At 48.9% G+C, this 26,223-nt stretch overlaps 4 protein-coding genes across 6 annotated transcripts in view; 3 read left to right on the top strand and 1 right to left on the bottom strand.

Moving 5' to 3' along the window:
* Window positions 1-170: 170 nt before the first annotated feature.
* Window positions 171-10,155, bottom strand: LOC110166517 (uncharacterized). 3 transcript variants are annotated; one of them, XM_055162748.1, is made up of 9 exons: window positions 10,066-10,155; window positions 5,543-5,752; window positions 3,860-3,979; window positions 3,497-3,729; window positions 2,811-2,945; window positions 2,531-2,718; window positions 2,366-2,445; window positions 2,173-2,256; window positions 171-499 (listed from the first exon to the last, which is right to left on the bottom strand). In XM_055162748.1, exons 2-9 carry the CDS (start codon window positions 5,724-5,726, stop codon window positions 348-350), a joined length of 1,176 nt encoding a protein of 391 aa, XP_055018723.1. In that variant the 5' UTR covers window positions 5,727-5,752; window positions 10,066-10,155; the 3' UTR covers window positions 171-347. The 3 variants fall into 3 exon arrangements, with proteins under 3 accessions (XP_055018723.1, XP_055018725.1, XP_055018724.1); XM_055162750.1 differs by having other exon boundaries at window positions 5,543-5,728; window positions 10,066-10,134; XM_055162749.1 differs by lacking the exon at window positions 10,066-10,155 and adding an exon at window positions 6,704-7,756.
* Window positions 10,156-10,509: 354 nt separating this feature from the next.
* Window positions 10,510-16,370, top strand: setdb2 (SET domain bifurcated histone lysine methyltransferase 2). The gene is made up of 11 exons (XM_055162744.1): window positions 10,510-10,776; window positions 11,016-11,126; window positions 12,103-12,189; window positions 12,266-12,342; window positions 12,503-12,766; window positions 14,026-14,417; window positions 14,539-14,777; window positions 14,886-15,073; window positions 15,178-15,366; window positions 15,860-15,948; window positions 16,072-16,370. Exons 1-11 carry the CDS (start codon window positions 10,740-10,742, stop codon window positions 16,244-16,246), a joined length of 1,848 nt encoding a protein of 615 aa, XP_055018719.1. The 5' UTR covers window positions 10,510-10,739; the 3' UTR covers window positions 16,247-16,370.
* A 335-nt stretch (window positions 16,371-16,705) lies between these two features.
* creg1 (cellular repressor of E1A-stimulated genes 1) lies at window positions 16,706-23,955 on the top strand. Its single transcript, XM_020931750.2, has 5 exons — window positions 16,706-17,056; window positions 18,658-18,849; window positions 22,272-22,391; window positions 22,477-22,590; window positions 22,729-23,955. The coding sequence occupies exons 1-5, from the start codon at window positions 16,940-16,942 to the stop codon at window positions 22,822-22,824; spliced, it is 639 nt and encodes a 212-aa protein (XP_020787409.2). The 5' UTR covers window positions 16,706-16,939; the 3' UTR covers window positions 22,825-23,955.
* A 2,082-nt stretch (window positions 23,956-26,037) lies between these two features.
* The window catches only part of xdh (xanthine dehydrogenase), a 23,795-nt gene continuing 23,609 nt past the window's right edge, over window positions 26,038-26,223 (top strand). Inside the window, exon 1 of the mRNA XM_055162757.1 lies at window positions 26,038-26,223. This exon is cut by the window's right edge and continues 349 nt beyond it. The gene's annotated coding sequence lies outside the window, so the exon portion shown is untranslated.

Genomic DNA, 26,223 nt, shown 5'->3' with positions numbered 1-26,223 from the left:
AATATGGGTATAAGACATGGACCAACCTCCGTATATGGAGCAACAGGAAGAGATGTGGTTTCCTGCTGTCATCAGCTGTCAATCAAAACATTTCAGACATGCACAAGATCTGGGTCTAATCCAGGACTAAACCAGGACTAAACCAGGACTGACACTCAGACAAACATAAGTTCCTTCTTTTGATTTTATTCACACTTTAAAAATGTTTCATTAAATAAAAACGTGTCACGGAGAAAAATCAGAAATAAAAAAGAGACGGAGAGAAAATGTACAAAGAGCTTCGTCTGTGAACAGGCAACAGGTCTGTCCTTCAGCTGGTCCTGCTCCAGTCCTGGTCCAGTCCTGGTTCAGTCCAGGTCCAGTCCCTGTACTATCTGTGGTACGAGGTCCTGTGCGTCCCTCATGGCTCTGGTCCAGGTCTGGGGAAGGGGCTGGTCTCTGCGAGCGGCCGAGGCCCAAAGCAGAGCTCCAAGAGCGGCTCCTCGGCTGCAGTTCTCCCCTGAGGAACCAGAGAGCCACAAAAACCAGAGAGTCAGAAGAACCAGAGAATCAGAAGAATCTGAAGAATCAGACACGAGTCAGAACCTCCAGGACCTGCACCTGGTCTATGGTGTTTTTTTTGTATAATCCTCTGTTTTGTTCTGATGTCGTTTCGTCACACACAGACCTGGAGTTGTGTTTTCTTTCATTCACATGTTTAACACACAAACCTGCACATTTAGCGCGAGTTCTTCTCGCTGAAAACACTCTGTTCCACCTTGTGATGTCATCATGTGGTGATACAGGAAGTGCTCCACTGTGTTTTTAAACTCCACACACCTTCACTAGAATCACCTGGAGCATTTCAGTCCTGGAGTTGCCGATATCTACTGAACTAAAGGGAAAAGGAGCAAAGGAGCTGTTCACTTGGAATCTGCCACCATCTCAAGTTGGAACCGAGCATTTGGAGCTTTGGAGGTGGACGGATCCATCCATTTTTTTTGCTTTATCTGGGGCCAGGTCACCTGCCAGTCCAGGGGCACTGTCCCCGACCGCCACGCGATGTTGCAGAGACGTGTGAGCCCAAAGCCACAACATCCAGAGACTTAAGATCCTCAGGATAGATCTCATCCACCCCCGGAGCCACCAAGGAGCTTTAACCACCTCAGTGACTTCAGCCAGGGTGATGGATGAGTCCACCTCCGAGTCCCCAGCCTCGGCTTCCTCCTCGGAAGACGTGACGGTGGGATTGAGGAGATCCTCAAAGTTTTTCTTCCACCGCCGGACAATGTCCCCAGTCGAGGTGAACAGCTCTCCCCCCGCACTGTAAACAGTGTTGGTGAAGAACTGCTTCCCCCTCCTGAGGCGCCGGACGGTTTGCCAGAATCTCTTTGAGGCCTTCCGATAGTCCTCCTCCATGGCCTCCCCGAACTCCGTCCAGCCCTGAGTTTTTGCCTTTGTGACCGCACGGGCTGCAGCGCGCTTGGCCTTGCGGTACCCATCAGCTGCCTCAGAAGTCCGACGAGCCGACAAGGCCCGATAGGACTCCTTCTTCAACCTGACGGCATCCCTTACTTCCACAGCTAACCCACAGCTACGAGCGGCTGCACCGACAATAGAGACCGAGAACAAAGCCCACACGGACTCCATGTCCCCAGACTCCCCCAGAATCTGGGAGAAACTCTCCAGGAGGTGCGAGTTGAAAGTCCTGCTGACAGAGGATCTGCCAGACATTCCCAACAGACCCTCACGATACACTTGGGCCTGCCAGGTCTTTCCAGTTTCCTCCTCCACAAGCGAACCCGACTCACCACCAGGTGGAGCTCTACAGCTCTGCCCCTCTCTTCACCTGAGTGTCCAAGACACGCGGCCGGAGGTCACATGACACAACGACAAAATCGATCATGGACCTCGGGCTTGATATAAGACTGTTCATATGAGTTCATGAATGGCTCTTAGTCTGACCCGTCACCGAGGACCTGTTTGCTGCAGGAGACACCACCAGGGGGCAACACAGCGCTTAGGCTCATTCGGGTACGCCAACTCATCACCACGGTGAGGCAGCTCCAGGCAACTCCAGGTTTGTGTTTGAAGAGGTCGCAGCATTAGAGCGTGAAGCTCAGAGTCAGTTTAGTGTGATAAACTTTAACGGTAAAGTTTGTAATAATAAATATAAATAAATAAAATTCTGACCTCCGCAGTTGGTGTTGGTGAGGATGCCCCCTACTGGATCGTCATGGAACTCGTGGGCCAGATGGAACAAGCTACTCAGGGCTCCTACACACAGAGTCAGGACTAAGAACTAAACCAGGTCTAAACTAGGACTAGACCAGCACAAGACCAGAACTAAACCAGGTCTAACCTGGTCTACAGGAACCAGACTCACCTGAGCTGTAGCAGGCCAGGCCCAGCTCTCCCACTGCCCTCTGATGGACCCTCAGCCTCTGCTCAGACCCCACCGGGAACCTGCACAAGACCTGGGTTAGCTCTGGGTTAGTCCTGGTTCAGTCCTGGTTTGTCCTGGTTCAGTCCTGGTTTAGTCCTGGTTTACCTCTGGGCTTGCTTGCTGTATCTGACGCTGGTTTCCCATTGGCCGAGAGCTTTCAGAGCGTGCTCAGACTGCTCCCTCAGACAGGCCCCACCCACCACGGCGTGCAGAGTTTTGGCGTACAGCGCCACTGTGTGGAGGGCGTTTGGGTGCGGGTGGGTCAGCGTCGCCATCTCTACCGCCGCACGTACCTGACGACACAAGATGGATGCAGGTACGGATCAGGCAGAGGCCACAGCAGAGTGACCGGGAGTACGGATCAGAAAGAGAAAGAGGGACTCACTGCTGTTTCCTGATTGGCCGACGCAGACAGCAGGACGAAGGGGAGGATCATGGGTAAGCAGCCGATGGCGTCGAGCTGTGAGTCCGGACGAGACTTTAACTTCCTGCGACTCCGAGCCTCTGCGAAATTCAGGATCTGGAACAGAAAAAGTCGACTCTCTCATTCCTCAGTTTGAGTCATTTGCCAAATTTACGTCAGTCATGCTAGCAGTTAGCTTTGTTTTCACAGTTTGACCATAGACTAGCCACTGTGTTCCAAACAGGAAGTGGGCATGGCAGCACTTCCTGCTCCTTCTGACTCTGGCTCCTACTGCCTTACATTGTATGTGATTGTATGTGTTACTTGCTCAGGTGAGGCGGGTGTGTTACCTGCTCAGGTGAGGCGGGTGAGGCGGGTGTGTTACCTGTTCAGGTGAGGCGGGTGTGTTACCTGCTCAGGTGAGGCAGGTGTGTTACCTGCTCAGGTGAGGCGGGTGTGTTACCTGCCTGCTCAGGTGAGGCAGGTGAGGCGGGTGTGTTACCTGTTCAGGTGAGGCGGGTGAGGCGGGTGTGTTACCTGCTCAGGTGAGGCGGGTGTGTTTACCTGCTCAGGTGAGGCGGGTGTGTTACCTGCTCAGGTGAGGCGGGTGTGTTACCTGCTCAGGTGAGGCGGGTGTGTTACCTGCTCAGGTGAGGCGGGTATGTTACCTGCTCAGGTGAGGTGGGTCTGTCCAGACTCCAGTCCTTGAAGAAGTCCCGGTGCCAGGACTCGGCGTAGGAATCCCGGTGAGACGCTGGCGTGGTCATGAAGTCCACGTAGTCCCTCAGAACCACGGCCCGAGCCTCTGGACTCGAACAGTCCCTGAACCCGGTCTGGACCAGACTTAGACCGGCCCGAAGAGACACCAGCACATTTAGAGTGTTATCCCCCGCATCCAGACCTGAAAGAGACAGAACCAGGACTAAACCAGGAGTAAACAAGGACTGAACCAGGAGTAAATCAGGACTAAACTAGGTCTAAAGCAGGTCTAAACCAGGACTAAACCAGGACTAAAGCGGGCCTCTCCAGACCTTGGTGGTAGTGCACGGTTCCGCTCGGGTCTCTCCACAGGTGCAGTTTGTTGTGGAGGATGATGGTCCCAATCACGTCCGGTTCTTTGGGAGACAAACTGGAGGTTCGGCCACTGCCGGCTGAAAACACAAGACCGTGTCAGAACCAGGACTAAACCAGGACAAAAGTAGGTCTAAAGCAGGTCTAAAATTTGACTAAACCAAGGCTAATCCAAAAACAAACCAGTTTTCTCGACGAGGCCAGTACTCAGCGATGTTTTGGTCGGTGTCGTTTTGGTCGATGTTTTGGTCGGTGTCTTGGTCAGTGTTGCGGTCAGTGTTTTGGTCGATGTCTTAGTCGGTGTTTTGGTCGGTGTTTTGGTCGGTGTTGTGGTCGGTGTTGTGGTCGGTGTCGTGGTCGGTGTTGTGGTCGGTGTGTGGTCGGTGTTGTGGTCGTGGTGGTGTGTGGTCTTGGTCGGTGTGTGGTCGGTGTTGTGGTCGGTGTTTTGGTCGGTGTTTTGGTCGGTGTTTTGGTCGGTGTTGTGGTCGGTGTTGTGGTCGGTGTTGTGGTCGGTGTTGTGGTCGGTGTTTTGGTCGGTGTTTTGGTCGGTGTGGTGGTCGGTGTGGTGGTCGGTGTTGTGGTCGGTGTTGTGGTCGGTGTTGTGGTCGGTGTGTTTGGTCGGTGTGTTGTGGTCGGTGTTGTGGTCGGTGTGGTGGTCGGTGTTTTGGTCGGTGTGGTGGTCGGTGTTGTGGTCGGTGTGGTGGTCGGTGTGTGGTCGGTGTGTGGTCGGTGTTGTGGTCGGTGTTGTGGTCGGTGTTGTGGTCGGTGTTTTGGTCGGTGTTGTGGTCGGTGTTGTGGTCGGTGTGTGGTCGGTGTTGTGGTCGGTGTTGTGGTCGGTGTTGTGGTCGGTGTGGTGGTCGGTGTGGTGGTCGGTCGGTGTTTTGGTCGGTGTTTGTGGTCGGTGTGGTGGTCGGTGTTCGGGTTTGGTCGGTGTGGTGTGGTCGGTGTTGTGGTCGGTGGTGGTGGTGGTCGTGGTGTTGTGGTCGGTGTTGGTGGTCGGTGTGGTGGTCGGTGGTTGTGGTCGGTGTTGTGGTCGGTGTGGTGGTCGGTGGTGTGGTCGGGTTGTTGTGGTCGGTGTTGGTGGTCGGTGTGGTGGTCGTGTGGTGGTGTGGTCGGTGGTGGTCGGTGTGTTTGTGGTCGGTGTTGTGGTCGGTGTGGTGGTCGGTGTTCGGTGTGGTCGTGTGTGTGGTCGGTGTTGTGGTCGGTGTTGTGGTCGGTGTTGTGGTCGGTGTTGTGGTCGGTGTGGTGGTCGGTGTGGTGGTCGGTGTGGTGGTCGGTGTTGGTCGGTGTGGTCGGTGTGTGTGGTCGGTGTGGTGGTCGGTGTGGTGGTCGGTGTGTGTGTCGGTGTGTTGTGGTCGGTGTTGTGGTCGGTGTTTTGGTCGGTGTTGTGGTCGGTGTTGTGGTCGGTGTGTTGGTCGGTGTTGTGGTCGGTGTGTCGGTTGGTGGTCCGGTGTTTTGGTCGGTGTTGTGGTCGGTGTGGTGGTCGTGTGTGGTGGGTCGGTGTGGTTGTGGTCGGTGTTGTGGTCGGTGTTGTGGTCGGTGGTGGTGTGGTGGTCGGTGTGGTGGTCGGTGTTGTGGTCGGTGTTGTGGTCGGTGTTGTGGTCGGTGTTGTGGTCGGTGTTGTGGCGGTCTGTGGTTCTGACCCGGGTTGGACAGGCTCATGATGCTGGAGGGGTGCGTCTCTTTGGGGGCTTTGAAATCCGAGATCCAGGAGCCAAACTGGGACTTGATGTGATCCACGTGGTAGAACCAGTGCACGGGCATCGCCATGGCGTCGCCCGCACACATGCCCCAAAGGGCAGAGCACACAGAGCGGGTGACGGACATCTCTGTGAACCAATCAGAGGAGAGACCTGTGAACCAATCAGAGGACAAACCCGTGAGCCAATCAGAGAGTCTGATGATAGAATGTGAGAATAATATACTTTTAATATTTATTTCAGTAGTAGTAAAACCACAGACTACATAAGAGAGTGCTTTTCTGTTTACGCTCCCTCTGGGAGGGCATCTGATGTATGTTAAACTATAGTTCCTCTTGATCAGAGAGGATGATTCCTAAATATAATATCATGAGATGGTGAGAGTCTGTGTCTCTACTATACAAGTGTATAAAAGTGTATTCTATAATCTGTGTGTGTGTGTTCATATATAAGTATCATGTACATAAAATGTCAGAGGCAAAGTGATCAGTACGAGGCGTTCTACACATCTGTATTTTACTACACGTCACTGTGATCTCTTTTATTAATGGTACAACCAATGACAGTGTACAAGACACAAATAATATAAAAACACTACAGAAATAAAAATAGACCTGTAGGACATATTAGGGTTACGGTTAGCGTGTTCAAATCCACCTGTAGAAGTGTAATTTATATATATACACACACACAATATTCATTAGTTTAATATTTATTGCATTGAAAAGGGCTCTTTTGCTCCAATATGTAAGGCACACTGTACACAATGAGACCATTATGTGGAAAACAATAAATAAATAAATAAATGAATAAATAAGTGAATAAATAAATATTATTATTTGCTAGTTTTCAACGACAAGAACAAGAACAACAAGAATAACATACAAATAAAACATGCACAATAAAGTTACACTAACACTAACATCACACAGTCACTCACTGTCCGACACTAATGTGGCAACTTAAAGTCCCTCTACATGTGAAAGCTTCATCCCACCGTCAAGTGAAACCTGAACAGCACAAACTGCAGTTCCTGTTCCACATGGACTAGTGCCGATGAATTACATCACGCTGATGACTTACATCATCGTACCAATGACTTACATTGCGACGACAAAGAAAATCAGGAGGGCCATTCCAGTCAACACCAAGACAATGACAAACTCCCACTGGTCGTACCACGGCCACAGCTTTGCTTTGGCCCAGTACATGAATGTTGACCTAAGCCAAGCCCAAGGGGACCTCCAGCTGAATGCAGGCAGGTGGTCTACATCCAGTTTGTCTGCAGTTTGTTTGTTTGGGAAGAAACGCCTTGGAAAAAAAACAGAAGACCCAGAACTGACCGAAGAAGAAGATGTAGATGAAGATGAAGAAATGTCTCCATCAGAATAATAACAAAAAGCAGGCTCTGTACATCCCTCTATCATTTCCCCATCAGATTTCTGTGACGAGAAGGAAGATTTCTTTTTAGGCTTACGGAGGCGTTTAAAGAAATTCCTAACTGAGGAACCGGTACTGCCAGTATTACTACTATTACTACTGTTACTCCTACTGCTACTCTTGGCAGATGGAGGAGTACTGTCCTCTTGACATGTTCTGTCCTCTAGAGAAGCTCTGTCCTCTAGAGAAGTTTTGTCGTCTTTGTCATCTCCAGAGGTAGGGGCTTCTGGATAATAATGAAAGTCATTGGAACTTCCCTGTTTGGAGGAAGAATCACTTTCACTTTTCTTTTTGGACTTCATAAAACTTCTAAACAAAGTCAAAATGGATGACTTGTTACTACCACTACTACCAGTACTGCTACTGGTCAGATTGCTCTGAGAGGAAACAGTGACATTGGAAAGTACACTGTCTTCTGCAACTGTCAGGTCAGGAGCTGACCACAAACTCTCAAGGCGACTCTGAGGACTCTCCTGGCTCCCAACTGGTGAGTCGGAGGAGGGTCTCTCTACAGGGGGTGTAGGGATTCTGTTACCCATGTTCACGTCCAAGTCCTTGTTCACGTCCAAACTACCTGAAAACTGAGAGAGAGCCTACACTTACACTCTTTTCAGCTGCCCTGAGCTTTGAAGTTAGCTTTGAGAAGCTAACTTCAAAGAACTTCAAAGCTCAGCATTCAAAGCTTGTCTCTAGAATGGAATTTCACTATCAAGGGTCGGTTGCCATGGCAACAGCAACCGCTGCCGTATTCTGTATTCATTCAATCCTGACATTCTGCTGCACTGATTTGAGTAAAATTATCCAGTAAAAAGGAGAAAACACTGTGCTATAAATATAAGTACTGTAGTCAAGTTTGGGTTTTTAATAGGTGTAAATGTTTTTTATAAAACAGGGACGCAATGATATTCAATATAATATCAAATCATTCGAAACTGGCGTCACCACTGGATACACGTGTCCCTCCACACACCATGATGTCATTTACTTTGGACAGAAAGAGAAACAGTTAACGTGGCCCAGATGCACTTCCAAAGAGGCTCACAGCTGAAATATTCTAACATATTATTCTTAAAATCATAACCAGTTTATACATGTCCATTACGTAGATGCAGAGTAAGTCTGATTATCTTCTAAAACACAGCACTGATAAGCCTCATTTAGAAAATAAAATAGTACAATCAAATATTTCAATAATCTGTCATTTCTCTATTACAACTGCAGGTTTAAACAACAGTGAGCTGGCTCTGTGTGCATGAGTGGGCAAAGATCCTCTCACTAAACAGGGCAGGGGGATTATAGGCTACTATTATGGCCAGGAGTTAGTTTGTGGTCAGAAACAGAAAGTTGTTATTGTTAGGTGGTTAACTTCATGGATTTAACAACAAAATGTCCCCGGCGTCCATTACAGAGGACATGTTATAAAATGATAAATACAAATAATGAAATGACAGTTACGTTGAAGTTCCTCCACCATAAAATAACACTGGGATCATTTTGGGCTCTACTTTTAGTCTGACTTCAGACTACTTCACCTATACAAAATATATTAACAGTTTTTGAGATTTTGCTCAGTTGGCCATATTTTAGTAAAACATTTGTATTTTTGACCCTTCATTTGTGTCTTTTATCGCTGACATTGTGTTACCGCAGCAGCTCGGCTCCTCACTGGGTTTAACATCAACACATGACCCTGTTTTACGTCCTTCACTGGAGCCTCTGTGTTTTAGAATTGATTTTAACATTTTACTGATCACTTTTAAAGCTCATTTAGGTCTTACCAAGTTACATTTCAGAACTTTCTCTCTCTGTCTCTGTCTCTGTCTCTTGAATATTACATAATACTTTTTGACATGTAAAATCGCAACCCCAGTGCAGCCGAATGTTGTTGAGAAAATGTTCACAACTGATGGACTTTGTCTCATTAGCTCCACTCAAAACTTTGGACGAGTGTGATGCAACTAAACTAGAAAACATCATGTAAACATCATGTAAACATCATGTAAACAACATGTAAACAACATTGTAATATTAAAAATGAATAAATAAAAAGTGTGTTAAATAATTCTTTTCAATGCTATTTGGAAATGACAGATGTTTGAGTAATCCTGAATATTTTCTGCACCATTCAGCAACTTCAGAGCGACTCACTTCACTCACTGTTCTGAACCTTCTGTGTGTCCTCTTCTCCTGTTCTATTGCGCCCTCTGCTGGACATCTGCTCTTTTCCTCACACACTTATGCCCCTTATGCTCTACTCAGTGCATTCCAATATTTATTCCCAACTCTTTCTTTAAAAAAATGTGATAATATTATCTCTGGTTTTACCTGGGACCAAAAACCTCCGCGCTTAAACAAAGTTTATTTACAGTGGCCAAAAGAATTAGGTGGTATGGTACTCCCCAATTTCCACTTCTATTATTGGGCAGTGAATATCCACCAAAATATTCACTGGCTATATGAAGACCCAGGTGCCGACGCCCCTTTGTGGTGTATTTTGGAAGCACGGTCCTGCAGTCCCTCCTCGTTAGCTGCTCTAGTGCACTCCTCACTTTCAGCTCATTCATATCCCTTCACAAAGAATCAACAGGTGTCTGCCACTCTTAAAATCAGGAAGCAGATGAGGAAACACACGCCCTCTCATTCTTAGGACCCATTCATGTGAATCATTTCCCTTTCTGGACTCAAGTGTTCAAGATGCTGTCTGGAACTTTGAGGCTTCTCTCAGATCCTCAACCGGTGACGGCCCTGTCTGGAGTTCTGCTGAAGCCTTACTTCATCACCTAGCCAGACTTTATCACCTACTGTACACTCCTTGCTTGTGGACTAGTTTTATTCAACTGGAAATGCACTGCCTCCATCACACTCACAGTGGATTAAAGTGAAGCTTTAATCCTGAGGTGAGGAGTTTATTTTGAAACGCCAGAGCGTCAATCCCGTTATGTGAACAATGTGAAGTTAAACCTCTGTATAATGAATAATTCCTGCTTTTGTACACTAAATAATGAGGTAGAAAGTAAAGCGCTCACCTGCTCACAGCTCGTACCTGCGGCCTGGTCTTTGTTACACAACTTTTATTTAAGTCTTATAAAACAGCGGAAGTGCACAGGGAGAGGACCGGAAGTGCTTTTCGTCTGATATGATTTTATGAAACAGATTTTTTAAAAAAACATAAACTTACGTGTTTAACCTTTTATGAAAAAGAAATATATATTAACCTTTTGCGAAATGTTTATGCTCTGTAAGTTAACTTTCAGGAGAATAATAGTCTTTAAAACCCAATTTTAAAACTTTTATTTTTATTTGTATTTTATATATTAAAGCAGCACAATGCCCTCGGTATTCTGACAATGCAACTATAATCCAAAAAATATTTTTATATTATTGTCATTATTACTATTATTATTATTAAAGGTAAAGTTAAAATTATGGGAGTTTTTTTCGTTTGTTTACATGGTGTACGGAGGCCGTGACGGGCCAAAGCGCGCTCTGAATGGACGCGCTGCTCGCGTGTTTCTGTTTTGTGTTTTCCGAATCTTAAAACTCGAGATAAACGCGACAAGTGAGAGTTTCCACGCATGTTTAGGCTGCACTGGTTTATGCCAGGTGTGTTCGCGGCTGTACGTCGCTCTGGATGTTTTTAAATGGTGTTAAAAGCGGTTTTGTAACGGTTTAAGGAGCGTTAGCATCTGCGGCTAAAAACATGGAGGAGGACACAGACACAGAGCTGAGCCAGACCGGTGAGTCCAAAGGATTTAACCTGCAGTTTGTCCTCAGTCAGTTCAATAGGAAGATGCTGAGTGGGACTGGTTTAATCTCTGGTTTAGTCCCGGTTTAGTTCTGGTTTAGTCCAGGTTTAGTCCCGGTTTAGTCCTGGTTTAGTCCTGCTTTAGTCCCGGTTTAGTTCTGGTTTAGTCCTGGTTTAGTCCTGGTTTAGTCCCGGTTTAGTCCTGGTTTGACCTGGTTTGTCCCTGTCCAGACCGGGCCAGGCTGTTCTGGTCCACTCAGGATGTGGACTCTGTCTTCTCTGAGATCCGGATCCACCTGAACCTGCTCCAGACCCGACTGAAGAGCGGAGCCACGAACAAAGGTACAAACACACACACAAACACACACACACACACACACACACACAGAGACACACACAGAGACACACACAGAGACACACACAGAGACACACACAGAGACACACACAGAGAGACACACACACACAGAGAGACACACACACAGAGAGACACACAGAGACACACAGAGAGAGACACACACACACACAGAGACACACACACACACAGAGACACATACAAACACACACATAGACACACAGAGAGAGACACACACACACACACACACACAGAGACACACACACACAGAGACAGACACACAAACACACACAGAGACACACACACACAGAGACACACATATAGAGTGTGTGGTCCAGGTGAGCCACAGACTGGACTGGGGAGACTCTAACTCTAACTGTGATGCTGTGTACAAGACGAGCGTGAGGAGACTGGACTGGAGGGAGCTCAGGTCTTTCACTGTGCAGAAGGTTCTGGATCTTCTCTCTGTGGGGCCAGTAGATCTGCTCGATTATGGAAAAAGTCATTATCACGATTATTTTGGTCAATATTGAAATCACGATTATTCCAAACATGATTTTTTTAGTTACACGATGCATTTACTCAGCATTTCTCTCTCTTAAAAAATCTTTGTTATTAATAATTTACACAAAACTTTCAAACTGAAAATAAACATCAGCTCCAGATCTGAACCTTACAGAAGTTTTGCGAAGTATAAAACATAAAATTAATAAAATACATTTTGAATATGAAATAAGCTTAAGTTTTAATCGTTTCAACTTGATTATGTGAGTTTGTAGATCTTTGGACACACAAATCATAATCGCGCTCAAAATTCAATGAATTGCACAGACTTGGTGGCATTTCACTGTGGTATGGAGATGTTCTACCAGTCTGTGGTGGGGACAGATAATACTCCCTACAACTGTATAACTCACCCTTATGTAACAGATAATACTCCCTACAACTGTAACTCGTTTCTTTCAGACCTGGTGCAGAGTCTGAAGTTGCTGGAGGCATTTGATTGGCCGTCTTTAACCCCACCCTCCGTCGTGCAGGTTGTGATTGGCTCAGGTACGTCTCAGCTGTTTTACCCGAAATCTGACCCCTGAACTCTGGCCCCTGATCTCTGACCCTCTGCTCCTCACAGACACTGCCCCCTCCACATCTCCTCCTGCCCCAGGCCCTCCAGCGCCCCCTGTGTATGAGGAACACTGCTGCAGCAAGGTCTGGCCCACGGGAGGGCACCTGACACACGCGGGGAGGGCACCTGACACACGCGGGGAGGGCACCTGACACACGCGGGGAGGGCACCTGACACACGCGGGGAGGGCATCTGACACACGGGAGGGCATCTGACATGTGCCTGTTCTTGTCTCTGTTGTAGTCCTGTGTGCCTACATTACCCAGCGTGCCTCAGTCTGGAGTCTGGACGCTGAACCCTCTGCAGATCCCTCTGGTGTACGGCTTTTACCGCGCCAACCAATCAGAGAGCGGCGTGGAGCAGACGGACCAAACAGGGCGCGGCCTGGAGCCGACGGACCAATCAGAGCGCAGCATGGTATACGTGGCGCCCTGCGGGCTCCGCCTCTCTGACCCTGATGCTGTGATGGACTTCCTGCTCCAGACCCAGAGCTTCCACCTCCTGCAGGTTCGACTAGACCTGGTTTAGTCCCAGTTTAGAACTGGTTTAGATCTTTTTTAGTCCTGGTTTAGACCTGGTTTAGACCTGGTTCCCTACTGACTTTGTGTCAGACACTGAATGATCTTTGCACAGGTTGAGAATCTAACGACACAAAGTCCCTGTGACGTCTCTGTGTTCGTCGTTTTTCTGTACGTCTCGTGACTCTGAGAGTCTCTGGTTTTCTTTTCGCGCAGTTGGTCGAGTTGAACGTGTGGAGCTCTTTTGTGCAGCGACGCTGGAAACGCTGGAGCGTTCAGTGCAAGTCGCACTAGGAATCAGTTTGTTGGTCTCTTCAGGCGAATCCCTCAACGTCGTGCACCTCATCCTCCTGCTCTCGTCCTCCTGCTCTCGTCCTCCTGCCCCTCGTCCTCCTGCCCCTCGTCCTCCTGTCGTCCCCCTCGTCCTCCTGCCCCTCGTCCTCCTGCTCTCGTCCTCCTGCTCTCGTCCTCCTGCCCCTCGTCCTCCTGCCCCTCGTCCTCTCCTGCTCCTCTCCTGCTCTCGTCCTCCTGCCCCTCGTCCTCCTGCCCTCGTCCTCCTGCCCCTCGTCCTCCTGCCCCTCGTCCTCTGCTCTCGTCCTCCTGCCCCTCGTCCTCCTCCTGCCCCTCGTCCTCCTGCCCCTCGTCCTCCTGCCCCTCGTCCTCCTGCCCCTCGTCTCCTGCTCTCGTCCTCCTGCTCTCGTCCTCCTGCCCTCGTCTCCTCGTCCTCCTGCCCCTCGTCCTCCTCTCCTCTCTCCTCCTGCCCTCCTCCTGCCCCTCGTCCTCCTGCCCCTCGTCCTCCTGCCCCTCGTCCTCCTGCTCTCGTCCTCCTGCCCCTCGTCCTCCTGCCCCTCGTCCTCCTGCCCCTCGTCCTCCTGCCCCTCGTCCTCCTGCCCCTCGTCCTCATCCTGCGTTTATGTGCTTGAAGCTCTGCCTCTAGAGGTCAGTCGAGGTGAAACAGAACGAGAGTTACTTATGTAACTGCAGTTCTATGAATCCCCGAGCGCTGGAGAGCTCAGTCCCTCAGACTTCGCTGAAGCTCGCGAGAAGAACAGGGACCGAGCTCTCGGGGTCATGTGACTATACAGACTCTCACGAGGGACTCAAGGAGTTCACAGGGACTTTGTGTCATTAGATTCTGGACGTGAACATGAGATGATCGTCCAGAGACTCACGACTCTGGAGGTCAGTAGGACTCATAGAACCACAGTTACAAACATAACTCTGGTTTTACATCTTATTCTGTTTCAGTTGGACCTGTTCTCCTTCAACCCACACGTCTCTGTGGAGCCTCTGAGTCCCGGTCTAGTCTCTGGTCCGGCACCTGGTCCGGTCCCTGATCCGGTCTCTGGTCCGCTCCCGGGTCCGCTCCCGGGTCCGGTCCCTGGTCCGGTCTCGGGTCCAGACCTGAGTCGGGGCCAGGAGCTGGTGCCGGTGGAGCTGTGTGTGTCAGAGGGAGAGCGCCCCCCGATATTCAAGTACCGTCGTGACCGTTGGCCGCGCGGGTGCTTCCTGTCCCGCCACCCCCACCTGTACTCCGCCTTCTGCGACTGCAGCGGGAGCTGTGGAGCCTGCGCCTGCGCCGAGCTCAACGCCGGCCGAGGATACCACCACCAACGCCTGCCCGCGCCCATCCACACCGGGTACGGCACACGAGTCCTGCTTTAGACCTGGTTCAGACCTGGTTCAATCCTGCTTTAGACCTGGTTTAGACCTGGTTCAGACCTGGTTTAGTCTTGGTTAATTGTCTCTGGTTTCTTGCAGGATCTTTGAGTGTGGTCCCTGGTGCGGCTGTGATCCTGGTCTCTGTCAGAACCAAGTGGTCCAGAGGGGTCTGAGGGTCCGTTTGCAGGTCTACAGGACTAGTCCCGGCACAGACCAGGGTCAAGCCCAGTGTCCAGACCCGAAACCAGACCCAGACCAGACCCAGAGCCCAGGCCGCGGCTGGGGAGTGCGCTGTAAAGACGACCTGGACCAGGGAACTTTCATCTGTGTCTATGCAGGTGAGTCCTGGTTTAGTCCTGATCTAGTCCTGGGTTAGTCCTGGTTTAGTTCTGGTTTCGTGGCACTGGTTCAAAATGGCGTCCTCTCATCTTCCCGTTTCGTTGTAGGCGTGGTTCTGCAGAGGAGTGACGGACAGCTCGAGGCCCCGCCCCTGAAGCAGAGAAGGGCGGAGCTCGCCGCTGATGACGAGGTGCAGCTCGTCACCGAGTGGCTCCCGTCGCCCCTGACTCCGCCCCCAAACGCCGACTCCGCCCACGTACCTGTCATCCAGAGAGGAAGTGATGTCACGGGACAGGTGAGGACAGGATGTGTCAGGTGCCCTCCCCGTGTGTCAGGTGCCCTCCCCGTGTGTCAGGTGCCCTCCCCATGTCCCTGATGCCCTCCGTGTCCCTGTTCCAGGAGCAGAAAGCGCCCCCATCTGGACACACCGGGTCAGAGCACACCATAGTGAACGGGACAAAACGGGCTGTAGACCGGAGCCAGGACCGGACCCAAGATCGGACCCAGGACCGGACTCGGACTTTGGGGCTGGAGGACTTTTACCTGATTGATGCGAGTAAAGAGGGAAACGTGAGCCGCTTCTTCAACGTAAGAACCAGAGAAAGAAAGAAAGAAAAGAGTTTGAGATTTTACTATTGTGATGACGCTGCTCCTCCTCTTCCTCTCTTCCTCCTCTTCCTCCTCCTCTTCCTCTCTTCCTCCTCCTCTCTTCCTCCTCCTCTTCCTCTCTTCCTCCTCCTCCTCTTCCTCTCTTCCTCCTCCTCCTCCTCTTCCTCTCTTCCTCCTCCTTTCCTCCTCCTCCTCTCTTCCTCCTCTCTTCCTCCTCTTCTTCCTCTCTTCCGCCTCCTTTCCTCCTCCTCTCTTCCTCTTCCTCCTCTCTCTTCCTCTCTTCCTCCTCCTTTCCTCCTCCTCTCTTCCTCCTCCTCTTCCTCTCTTCCTCCTCCTTTCCTCCTCCTCTCTTCCTCCTCCTCTTCCTCTCTTCCGCCTCCTTTCCTCCTCCTCTCTTCCTCTTCCTCCTCCTCTTCCTCTCTTCCTCCTCCTCTCTTCCTCCTCCTCTTCCTCTGCTCTTGTGTTTTTGCAGCACTCCTGTGACCCGACGCTCTTCATCCAAAATGTTTTCACCGATTCACACGACAAAAAGTTCCCAAACATCGCCTTCTTCACCAAGAGGTACAACCAGGACTAACCCAGGACTGAACTAGGACTGAACCAGGACTGAACCAGGACTGAACCAGGACTAAACAGGACTAAACCAGGTCTAAACCAGGTCTAAACCAGGTCTTTCTTCTTCAGGGCGTTGAAGGCAGGTACGGAGCTCACGTGGGACTATAACTCCGCCCCGTCGCAGGAAGTGGACAGTGGTGGACAGGAAATGGAGACGGGGATCCAGGAAGTGCCGTGTTTGTGCCGCAGCGCCGCGTGTCGAGAGAAATTCTACGTGTCTGAGATCAAGAACACAACGACATAAACGCACAAACACACACGCTATACACCATTCACACACAAACACACACTGTACACACACTGTTCACTCTTTAATTCTGTTTATTTCAACGGTTTTTGTTTGTAATAAAAGAGTTTTGCTCTGTTTATTTCTCAAGTATATTTCTTTTGTGTGTGTATTTCTGTTTTTGTCTATTATTCAGTTATTCATCTATTATTAAATTATTATTAATCTATTCATCAATCATATCAATAAAGAAAAAAAAATAAATAAATAATAATAATAATTGAGCCTTTCGTTTTGGAATGAGCCCGGGGCGCCCTCTCGTGGCCGTGCGGCGTCAGCGCAGTTCACGTTTCATAACAATGACTCTTATTTTGAAAGTGCATTTCCGGTGTTGTGGCTAAAGCTAACCACAGACCGCGTATTTAAACTATTTCATTTTTAATTAAACCGGAACAGCGGCTCTTTTCCGCCTCTGACCCTCGGGTGTGTCCGGCTCTTTACCGCCTGTGAGCCGCTGTTTCCGGCCACAGTCCGCCCCGCGCCTCGGTCTCCTCCGGGGCTCTTAATGTGAAAGCGTCTGTCCTTATCTGCTTCCTGTGTCTTATCAGGGGGACATATGTGGGACTTGTTTACGTCCGTCTCAGTTTGGACACATCCAGCGCTCCAACCGCGGTTCTTTTCATCGACTCGTCCTCAGACTCTCGGCCGAACATGAGCGCTCCTGTCCGGGCTCGGGTGGCGCTGGTCCTCGGGGTTCTGTTCTGGTTCTCCGGGTCTCAGGTGTCCTCTGTCCCCGCCTGCAGCCTCCACATCCCCCCGCACGACCAGGTCTGGACTTTACGCTTTTATCTCCCTGTAGTTTGACATTTGTGTCTCCACAAACCTGCAGGAAGTTTCACAAGTTCAGTTTGTTTTAGTGAGTTTGAAAAGTGAATTTGACCGAGTTTATTTAGTCTGTACTGCACACGGTCTGTACTGCACACGGTCTGTACTTCACTGTGTTGTGTGACGAGGTTCGTGGTGTGTGACTGTGTTGTGTGACGAGGTTCGTGGTGTGTGACTGTGTTGTGTGACGAGGTTCGTGGTGTGTGACTGTGTTGTGTGACGAGTGTGTTGTGGTGTGTGACTGTGTTGTGTGACGAGTGTGTCGTGGTGTGTGACTGTGTTGTGTGACGAGGTTCGTGGTGTGTGACTGTGTTGTGTGACGAGGTTCGTGGTGTGTGACTGTGTTGTGTGACGAGGTTTGTCGTGGTGTGTGACTGTGTTGTGTGACGAGGTTCGTGGTGTGTGACTGTGTTGTGTGACGAGGTTCGTGGTGTGTGACTGTGTTGTGTGACGAGGTTCGTGGTGTGTGACTGTGTTGTGTGGCGAGGTTCGTGGTGTGTGACTGTGTTGTGTGACGAGGTTCTGTGGTGTGTGACTGTGTTGTGTGACGAGGTTCGTGGTGTGTGACTGTGTTGTGTGACGAGGTCGTGGTGTGTGAGGTTCGTGGTGTGTGACTGTGTTGTGTGACGAGGTTCGTGTGTGTGACTGTGTGTGTGTGACGAGGTTCGTGTGTGTGTGACTGTGTTGTGTGACGAGGTGTTCGTGGTGTGTGAGTGTGTGTGTGTGTGACGAGGTTTGTGGTGTGTGACTGTGTTGTGTGACGAGGTTTGTGGTGTGTGACTGTGTTGTGTTGCAGGTGGCACGTGTGGCGAGGTTCGTGGTGTGTGACTGTGTTGTGTGACGAGGTTCTGTGTGTGTGTGTGACTGTGTTGTGTGTGACGAGGTTCGTGGTGTGTGACTGTGTGTGTGACGAGGTTCGTGGTGTGTGTGAGACTGTGTGTTGTGACGAGGTTCGTGGTGTGTGACTGTGTGTGTTGTGTGACGAGGTTGTGTGTGTGTGTGTGACTGTGTTGTGTGACGAGGTTTGTGGTGTGTGACTGTGTTGTGTTGCAGGTGGCACGTGTGGCGAGGTTCGTGGTGTGTGACTGTGTTGTGTGACGAGGTTCGTGGTGTGTGACTGTGTTGTGTGACGAGGTTCTGTGGTGTGTGACTGTGTGTGTGACGAGGTGTGTGTGTGTGTGACTGTGTTGTGTGCGAGGTTTGTGGTGTGTGACTGTGTGTGTGCAGGTGACGTGTGCGAGGTTGTGTGTGTGTGTGACTGTGTTGTGTGACGACGAGTTCGTGTGTGTGACTGTGTTGTGTGTGTGCGAGGTTGTGTGGTGTGTGACTGTTGTGTGACGAGGTTCGTGGTGTGTGACTGTGTTGTGTTGCAGGTGGCACGTGTGGCGAGGTTTGTGGTGTGTGACTGTGTTGTGTGACGAGGTTTGTGGTGTGTGACTGTTGTGTGACGAGGTTCGTGTGTGTGACTGTGTTGTGTGACGAGGTTTGTGGTGTGTGACTGTTGTGTGACGAGGTTCGTGGTGTGTGACTGTGTTGTGTTGCAGGTGGCACGTGTGGCGAGGTTCGTGGTGCACTTGTGTGACTGGGCGTCCCTGGCGACGGTGGCGTCGCGGGCGCCGGTCGAGGGGCAGCCGTTCTCAAACGTTTTCTCCATCAGCGACGGCCCACAGCTCCAGAGCTCAGGGGTCCCGTACCTGTACCTCACCCCCCTGGAGATCTCTGTGCAGGACCTGCAGGTGAGCTGGACTAGACCTGGACTAGACCTGGACTAGACCTGGACTAGACCTGGACTTTAGTCTGTTGTTGTTCCTTCAGTTTTATGATGTTTTAAAAGTTTCTGTTGAAGTTTCCGTCACAGCAACTCAGCATTTCACAGTCACATGATCACATGATCTCAGGGTCACACGTCTGTTGTGCCTTTAGTACTGTACTTTTACTCATGAGTACCTGATGGGAGTATAGAGAGTATTTTGTATATTTTGTGTATTTGTATTTCTGCTCCAAAACTGAGAGGAACACTTTGAAAACACCTCAGATCTCCATGTGAAACCCTCAGGTGTTTGTGTCGTTCGTTCGTGTCGTTCTTCAGTTTTTATGGAAATCACATTTTCAGACGCTTCATTTTATCAAAGTGAAATAACGATCAGACTTTTGGATAAAAGTCGTTTGTGTGACTCTAAATGCTTCAGTGTCTAGTGCGGCTCCTCATGTCCTGCTCCTGTTTGACTCGTGTCGCTCTTGATGAGGCAGCTGCTGGAGTCTTGTGGGGTGTTGTTCTTGTGGGGTGTTGTTCTTGTGGGGTGTTGTTCTTGTGGGGTGTTGTTCTTGTGGGGTGTTCTTCTTGTGGGGTGTTCTTCTTGTGGGGTGTTGTTCTTGTGGGGTGTTCTTCTTGTGGGGTGTTCTTCTTGTGGGGTGTTCTTGTGGGGTGTTCTTCTTGTGGGGTGTTGTTCTTGTGGGGTGTTCTTCTTGTGGGGTGTTCTTCTTGTGGGTGTTCTTGTTCTTCTTGTGGGTGTTGTTCTTTCTTGTGGGGTGTTCTTCTTGTGGGGTGTTCTTCTTGTGGGGTGTTCTTCTTGTGGGGTGTTCTTGTTCTTCTTGTGGGTGTTCTTCTTGTGGGGTGTTGTTCTTCTGTGGGGTGTTGTGTCGGTGTTCTTGTGGTGTTGTTCTGTGGGGTGTTCTTCTTGTGGGTGTTCTTCTTGTGGGGTGTTGTTCTTGTGGGTGTTCTTCTTGTGGGTGTTCTTCTTGTGGGGTGTTCTTGTGTGGTGTTCTTCTTGTGGGGTGTTCTTCTTGTGGGGTGTGGGTGTTCTTCTTGTGGGGTGTTGTTCGTGTCGGGTGTTGTTTGTCGGTGTGTTCTTCTTGTGGGTGTTCTTCTTGTGGGTGTTGTTCTTGTCGGGTGTTCTTGTGGGGTGTTCTTGTGGGGTGTTCTTCTGTGGGTGTTCTCTTGTGGGTGTTCTTGTGGGGTGTTGTTCTTGTGGGGTGTTCTTCTTTGTGGGGTGTTCTTGTGGGTGTTCTTCTGTGGTGTGTTGTTCTTGTGGGTGTGTTGTTCTTGTTGTGGGGTGTTCTTCTTGTGGTGGTGTTGTTCTTCTTGTGGGGTGTTCTTCTTGTGGGGTGTTGTTCTTGTGGGTGTTCTTGTTCTTGTGGGGTGTTCTTCTTGTGGGGTGTTCTTCTTGTGGTGTTGTTCTTGTGGGTGTCTTCTTGTGGGGTGTTGTTCGTGTCGGGTGTTCTTCTTGTGGGGTGTTGTTCTTGTGGAGTGTTCTTCTTGTGGGGTGTTCTTCTTGTGGGGTGTTGTTCTTGTGGAGTGTTCTTCTTGTGGGTGTTCTTCTTGTGGGGTGTTCTTCTTGTGGGGTGTTCTTCTTGTGGGGTGTTGTTCTTGTGGGTTGTTCTTCTTGTGGGGTGTTGTTCGTGTCGGGTGTGTTCGTGTCGGGTGTTCTTCTTGTGGGGTGTTCTTCTTGTGGGGTGTTCTTCTTGTGGGGTGTTCTTCTTGTGGGGTGTTGTTCTTGTGGGGTGTTGTTCTTGTGGGTGTTCTTCTTGTGTGTTCTTCTGGGTGTTGTTCTTGTGGGTGTTCTTCTTTGTGGGGTGTTCTTCTTGTGGGGTGTTCTTCTTGTGGGGTGTTGTTCTTGTGGGGTGTTGTTCTTGTGGGGTGTTGTTCTTGTGGGTGTTCTTCTTGTGGGTGTTTCTTTCGGGTGTTGTGTCGGGTGTTCTTCTTGTCGGGTGTTCTTCTTGTGGGGTGTTCTTCTCTTGTCGGGTGTTCTTCTTGTCGGTGTTGTTGTCGGGTGTCTTCGGGTGTTGTTCGTGTCGGGTGTTCTTCTTGTCGTGTCGGGTGTTCTTCTTGTCGGGTGTTCTTGTTCTTGTTGTCGGGTGTTCTTCTTGTGGGGTGTTCTTCTTGTGGGGTGTTCTTCTTGTGGGGTGTTCTTCTTGTCGGGTGTTCTTCTTGTCGGGTGTTGTTCTGTGTCGGGTCGGGTGTTGTTCTTGTCGGGTGTTCTTCGTGTCGGGTGTTCTTCTTGTCGGGTGTTCTTCTTGTCGGGTGTTGTTCGTGTCGGGTGTTCTTCTTGTCGGGTGTTCTTCTTGTCGGGTGTTCTTCTTGTGTGGGGTGTTTTCTTGTGGGTGTTGTTCGTCGGTGTTCTTGTCGGGTGTTCTTCTTGTCGGGTGTTCTTCTTGTCGGGTGTTCTTCTTGTCGGGTGTTCTTGTCGGGTGTTCTTCTTGTGGGTGTTCTTCTGTGGTGTTCTTCGGGTGTCGGGTGTTCTTGTCGGGTGTTCTTCTTGTCGGGTGTTCTTCTTGTGGGGTGTTCTTCTTGTCGGGTGTTGTTCGTGTCGGGTGTTGTACGTGTCGGGTGTTTCTTCTTGTGGGTGTCTTCTTGTGGGGTGTTCTTCTTGTGGGGTGTTCTTCTTGTGGGGTGTTCTTCTTGTCGGGTGTTCTCAGGTCTGTGTGAGCATCACTGAGCTCCTGTAGAGTCTGAGAAGGAACCTGGAGTGTCTGATGGAGCCAAACGTCTCGTCCCAGAGGTTCTGTCGGGTTTGAGTCGGGTCATGATGAGGGACGTTCAGTCGTGTAGATTCTTCATCCTCCAGGTTCTGCTGCAGATTCTTCCACATGAGGCCAGGTGTCGAGCATCAGGAGGGACCAGGACCTTCTGCTCCAGCGGAGGCAGTGGGTTCAAGGGTTTCATCTCGATACCTGATGGAGTCAGACGTAGTCGTCTGTGCGTCCGTCCATGGACCTGCCTTCCCAGATTTACTCTGTACTTTTACTCTGTACTTTTACTCTGTACTTTTACTCTGTACTTTTACTTTGTAGATAAACAGACGTTGGTCTGATTTATTTATTTATTTATCTGAGACAGGGACAGCGCAGGTTTTACATGAACCTTAACAGGAGAGATGTTTGTACATCAGGTTGGAGGACCAGAGTTCATTTGCACCTGTCGTCTCTGGTTCATTGCTTGTGTTTAACTGACCTGGACGATCGTCTGTTCTGGAGACCTGGAGCTTGTTGTTTTGGGCTGATGGGGGAAACCGGAGCGTGATGTGTTTTCAAAGTTCTCCTTTCATTTTTGTGAGCAGTGTATTTGAACTTGTACTTGTACTTGAGCAGTGTACTTGTATATAGTATATGTAGTACTTGTTGTGTACTTGTTGTGTACTTGTTGTGTATTTGTACACAGGTGAGTCCGGTCTCGTCTTTGTCCGTGTCTTTGGCTCAGACCGACTTCTGCAGAGACTCAGGCTACGACCCCCAGAGCCCCCTGTGCGCCCACGTCATCCTGTCCGGCTCTGTAATACAGGTACCGCAAATACTACTGCAAATACTACTACTACTACTACGACTACTACTACTGGTCCTGACCCGGTTCTGGTTCTGTTCTGTAGATAAACGGATCGGAGGCGGATTTTGCTAAAAAGTCTTTGTTCAGTCGACACCCGGAGATGATGGACTGGCCCCACGACCACGGATGGTTCTTCGCCAAGTTCAACATCACCCTGGTAAGTCCTGGTTTAGTCCTGGTTTAGACCTGGTTTAGTCCTGGTTCTGGTCTGGTTTAGACATGTTTAAGAGCTGTTTTAGTTCTGGTTCTTGTCTGGTTCTGATCTGGTTCTGGTCTGGTTCTGGTCTGGTTTCAGGTCTGGGTCCTGGATTACTTCGGGGGGGTGAAGACCGTGAGTCCGGAGGAATATTTCCAAGCGTCTCCGGAGCCCAACAGGAAGTACTGGCCCTGAACAGGAAGTACCGAGGCATGATGGGAAATGTAGTCTCCTCAGGGACTCCAGCACTTTAAAAACTTTTGTCACTTTTTCAATGATTTTTAAATATATTTAAATGTTTGATCTTTTTATCTTCAGTTTTAGGATTTTTTTCCCATTTAGCAAAAAAAAAAGAAAACATTAAAGAAAAAAAAAGATGTTTGATGTTTGTTATTTGTAGTAAAAGTCGCACTTTTGTTTTGGCTGAACTCTGCTGAAAGTGCACGTGACGCTCATGGAAGTGCACGTGATGACCTGCGTGAAGTCGCGCCCATCAAACGCACAACTACACAAAAATTCTCCCAACGTTTGTGTTGTTTTGTGTGTGACTGTTTCATTTGTGTGAGTTTATTTCTAAAATTATTCATATTATTTTTGTAGCATTTCTAAGAGGTCTTTTGCGCTCAGCTGACAGACTCGGGTCGTTTCTCTTCTAGTTTTGTGGAGTTTTGTTAAAGTCGCTGTCGTCAACTGAACAGAAATGACCAAAATATCATTTACACAAAAATAATATTAATCATTTTAGAAATAAACTCACACAAATAACAGTCACACACAAAACAACACAAACCAAACACAAACAATTGGTTAAATTTTCTGCTGTTTCACATTTTGACTCATCGACACAAAATAAAACTGGTTTATGTGATTCTGGTTCTTAAAATATGAACAAACTTTACAACACAAAACACAACGACTGACTCCATTTTGTCTCGTTTTATTTCATTTTGAAGTTTCCTGGGGACTGTTGACCCCAATTTGACCAATAAAATAATCGTTAATATCTACAAAACTTTACAGCACAAACGACTGACGTGGTTTTTGTGCAGGTTTGTGTTTGATGAGACTTCATGCAGGTTTCAGATTTGACCCAGATTTGTTTTTTCTTTTTTCATTTTGTGAACGGTCGAGTGTGTAAACGACTCAAGAGCCGTGACCGGACTCAAATAAAAGAGCTCAGCTTTATTTAGTGATATAAAATGTCAGAGTGTGTTTCTTGTGCCTAAACTGTCTCTGTGTTTTGGAAGGACTTTTCCTCTGCTGACATAAGCAGAGGGATCCTTGTGTGACCCAAATTACCTATAAAATAATGAAACCAAAATAGGATGTGCTCGTGTCTCAGCTCTTTCTCACAGTGTTGTGACCAAACCCACGAGGTCACGTGAATTAAGTTTGACTTTGGTTGTTTTCTGGTTTAATCTGATTTCACACTTTACTTTCTACATAAAAGACTCCACATGAGTCACTGTCACATTGATAACATTTCAAATGGAATTTCAGTCCTAAAGAACAGACTCGAGACTCGAGAATCCTGGTTTGGTCCTGATTTAGTTTACTTGTTCTGATCCAGCTCCAGATCGTTCTAAACACATTCAGGAAAGGTTCTGCTCGGTTCTGCTTGGTTCTGTCGATGGGACTGTTTTAGAATCCAGACCTGAGAAAAATAAGGAGCGAGTTTAAGTCTGGAAAAAGATCTGACCTTCCACTCCTCGTGCAGTGGCTCTGGTCGTGTTTGGGTTTGGGCTCAGGTCTGGTCCATGTTTTCATCAGCTCAGTTTTAGTTTTCTGTGGTTTCAGTTTAAAACAGTTGAACTTTTAAAAGTGTGATATATCGAAAACATCTCGATATCAAAAACATCTCGATAAAACAGCCCACCACTTTTAACTGATCACAAATGTTCATCCAAATCTGTTTTATGGCCTTCACAGGGTCACAGGTCTGTGTCAGACGCCCTCCATTTACCACCAAATCTACGCTCCTTCTCTCACCTGTGGTCCTGGTCCAGTCTTGGTCTAGTCCTGGTCTAGTCCCGGGGCCTCATTTATAAAGCTCGCTTGACGCTTACACACAAATCCGTGCATACGCGCTCTTCCCGCCAACCCCAGGATTTATGAAACTCGTCCTAAGTGCAGCACTTTGCTTCTCTCTACACCAACTCGTGAAGAGAAGCAGAAGTGAAGACAGTTTGAAGAGGAGTTTGTTCAAGAATTCATCAGAAAACGTGTATACGTATATAAAAGAATGACCTTCAGATTTGTGCATTTAAGTGTTTGGTTCACAAAACACGGAGCAGAGCTGTTTATTCCACTCATTATTCTCCACAATATTAAACATTTAAACTCGTGCACGAGCACGGCCACGTTCCCTGTGCAGCGCAGAGTCTCCCACAGTCCACACCGTGACCTCAGACTCCTACAGGACACAGACTGTGACCTCAGACTCCTACAGGACACAGACTGTGACCTCAGACTCCTACAGGACACAGACTGACTACAGGACACAGACTGTGACCTCAGACTCCTACAGGACACAGACTGTGACCTCAGACTCCTACAGGACACAGACTGTGACCTCAGACTCCTACAGGACACAGACTGTGACCTCAGACTCCTACAGGACACAGACTTTGTCTGTGACCAACACAGAGGATGAAATAATGACCCGACCTGAGAGAAAAACTCTTCCCTTGGACTCAGCAGGAGCCAGACTTTTGATTTAATGAACCCAACTTTAGCACTTTTACTTTAGTCTTTATGCGCTGAGCGGCAGAGTGACCCGAGTCTGACCTGAGTCTGGGACCCGAGTCTGGGACCCGAGTCTGCGCACGACACAAACTCTAAATATTCCCTACATTTTTGTGTAATGTGGAGCTCTGGCAAATGAGAGCTGCTCTCTGACGGTATAAAGAATAGAATAATGCCTGTGTCCATCCAGACCCAGACCCAGACCCAGACTCACAGACCCAGACTCACAGACCCAGACTCACAGACCCAGACTCACAGACCCAGACTCACAGACCCAGACTCACAGACCCAGACTCACAGACCCAGACTCACAGAGCTCAGACCCAAATATTTGTGAGGAAATGTTTGGCAGGTGCACGAGTAGAACTTAACTTAACTGTACAACAACTCACTATTATGTAACAGATAATACTCCCTACAACTGTACAACTAACCCTTATGGAACAGATAATACTCCCTTTTTTAATGCAGTACTTGTACTTTTATTCTGTACTTGTACTGTTATGCAGTACTTGTACTTTTATGCAGTACTTATATTGTGACTCTGTTTCTCGCTGAGTCACTGCCTCCTGTGAACTTTGACCTTTGCCCCGGGCTCGTGCTCGGCCGCATCCAAAACCTTTATCTGCGCTTCGGTGTTTGACCAATCAGAGCGCGGCGTCGTCCTCGTCACAAGATCATCACCAAAACATTAATTATCAATAATTATCCACATTTACATGATCAGCCACACCTCAGCCAATCACAGCAGAGGGGGAGCGCGCCTCGGCCAATCACACGCCAGGACAGCACAGGAGGGCGGGTCCAGGACTGCTCTTTAAACCTGAAAAAAAAACACAACAAGAACTA

Source organism: Boleophthalmus pectinirostris, unplaced genomic scaffold (assembly GCF_026225935.1).
Source record: "Boleophthalmus pectinirostris isolate CB_2022bp ecotype Guang Dong unplaced genomic scaffold, ASM2622593v1 HiC_scaffold_5, whole genome shotgun sequence".
Taxonomy (NCBI): Eukaryota; Metazoa; Chordata; class Actinopteri; order Gobiiformes; family Gobiidae; genus Boleophthalmus; species Boleophthalmus pectinirostris.
Note: the sequence above shows the minus strand (reverse complement) of the source record. Positions and strands in the feature narration are given on the sequence as shown.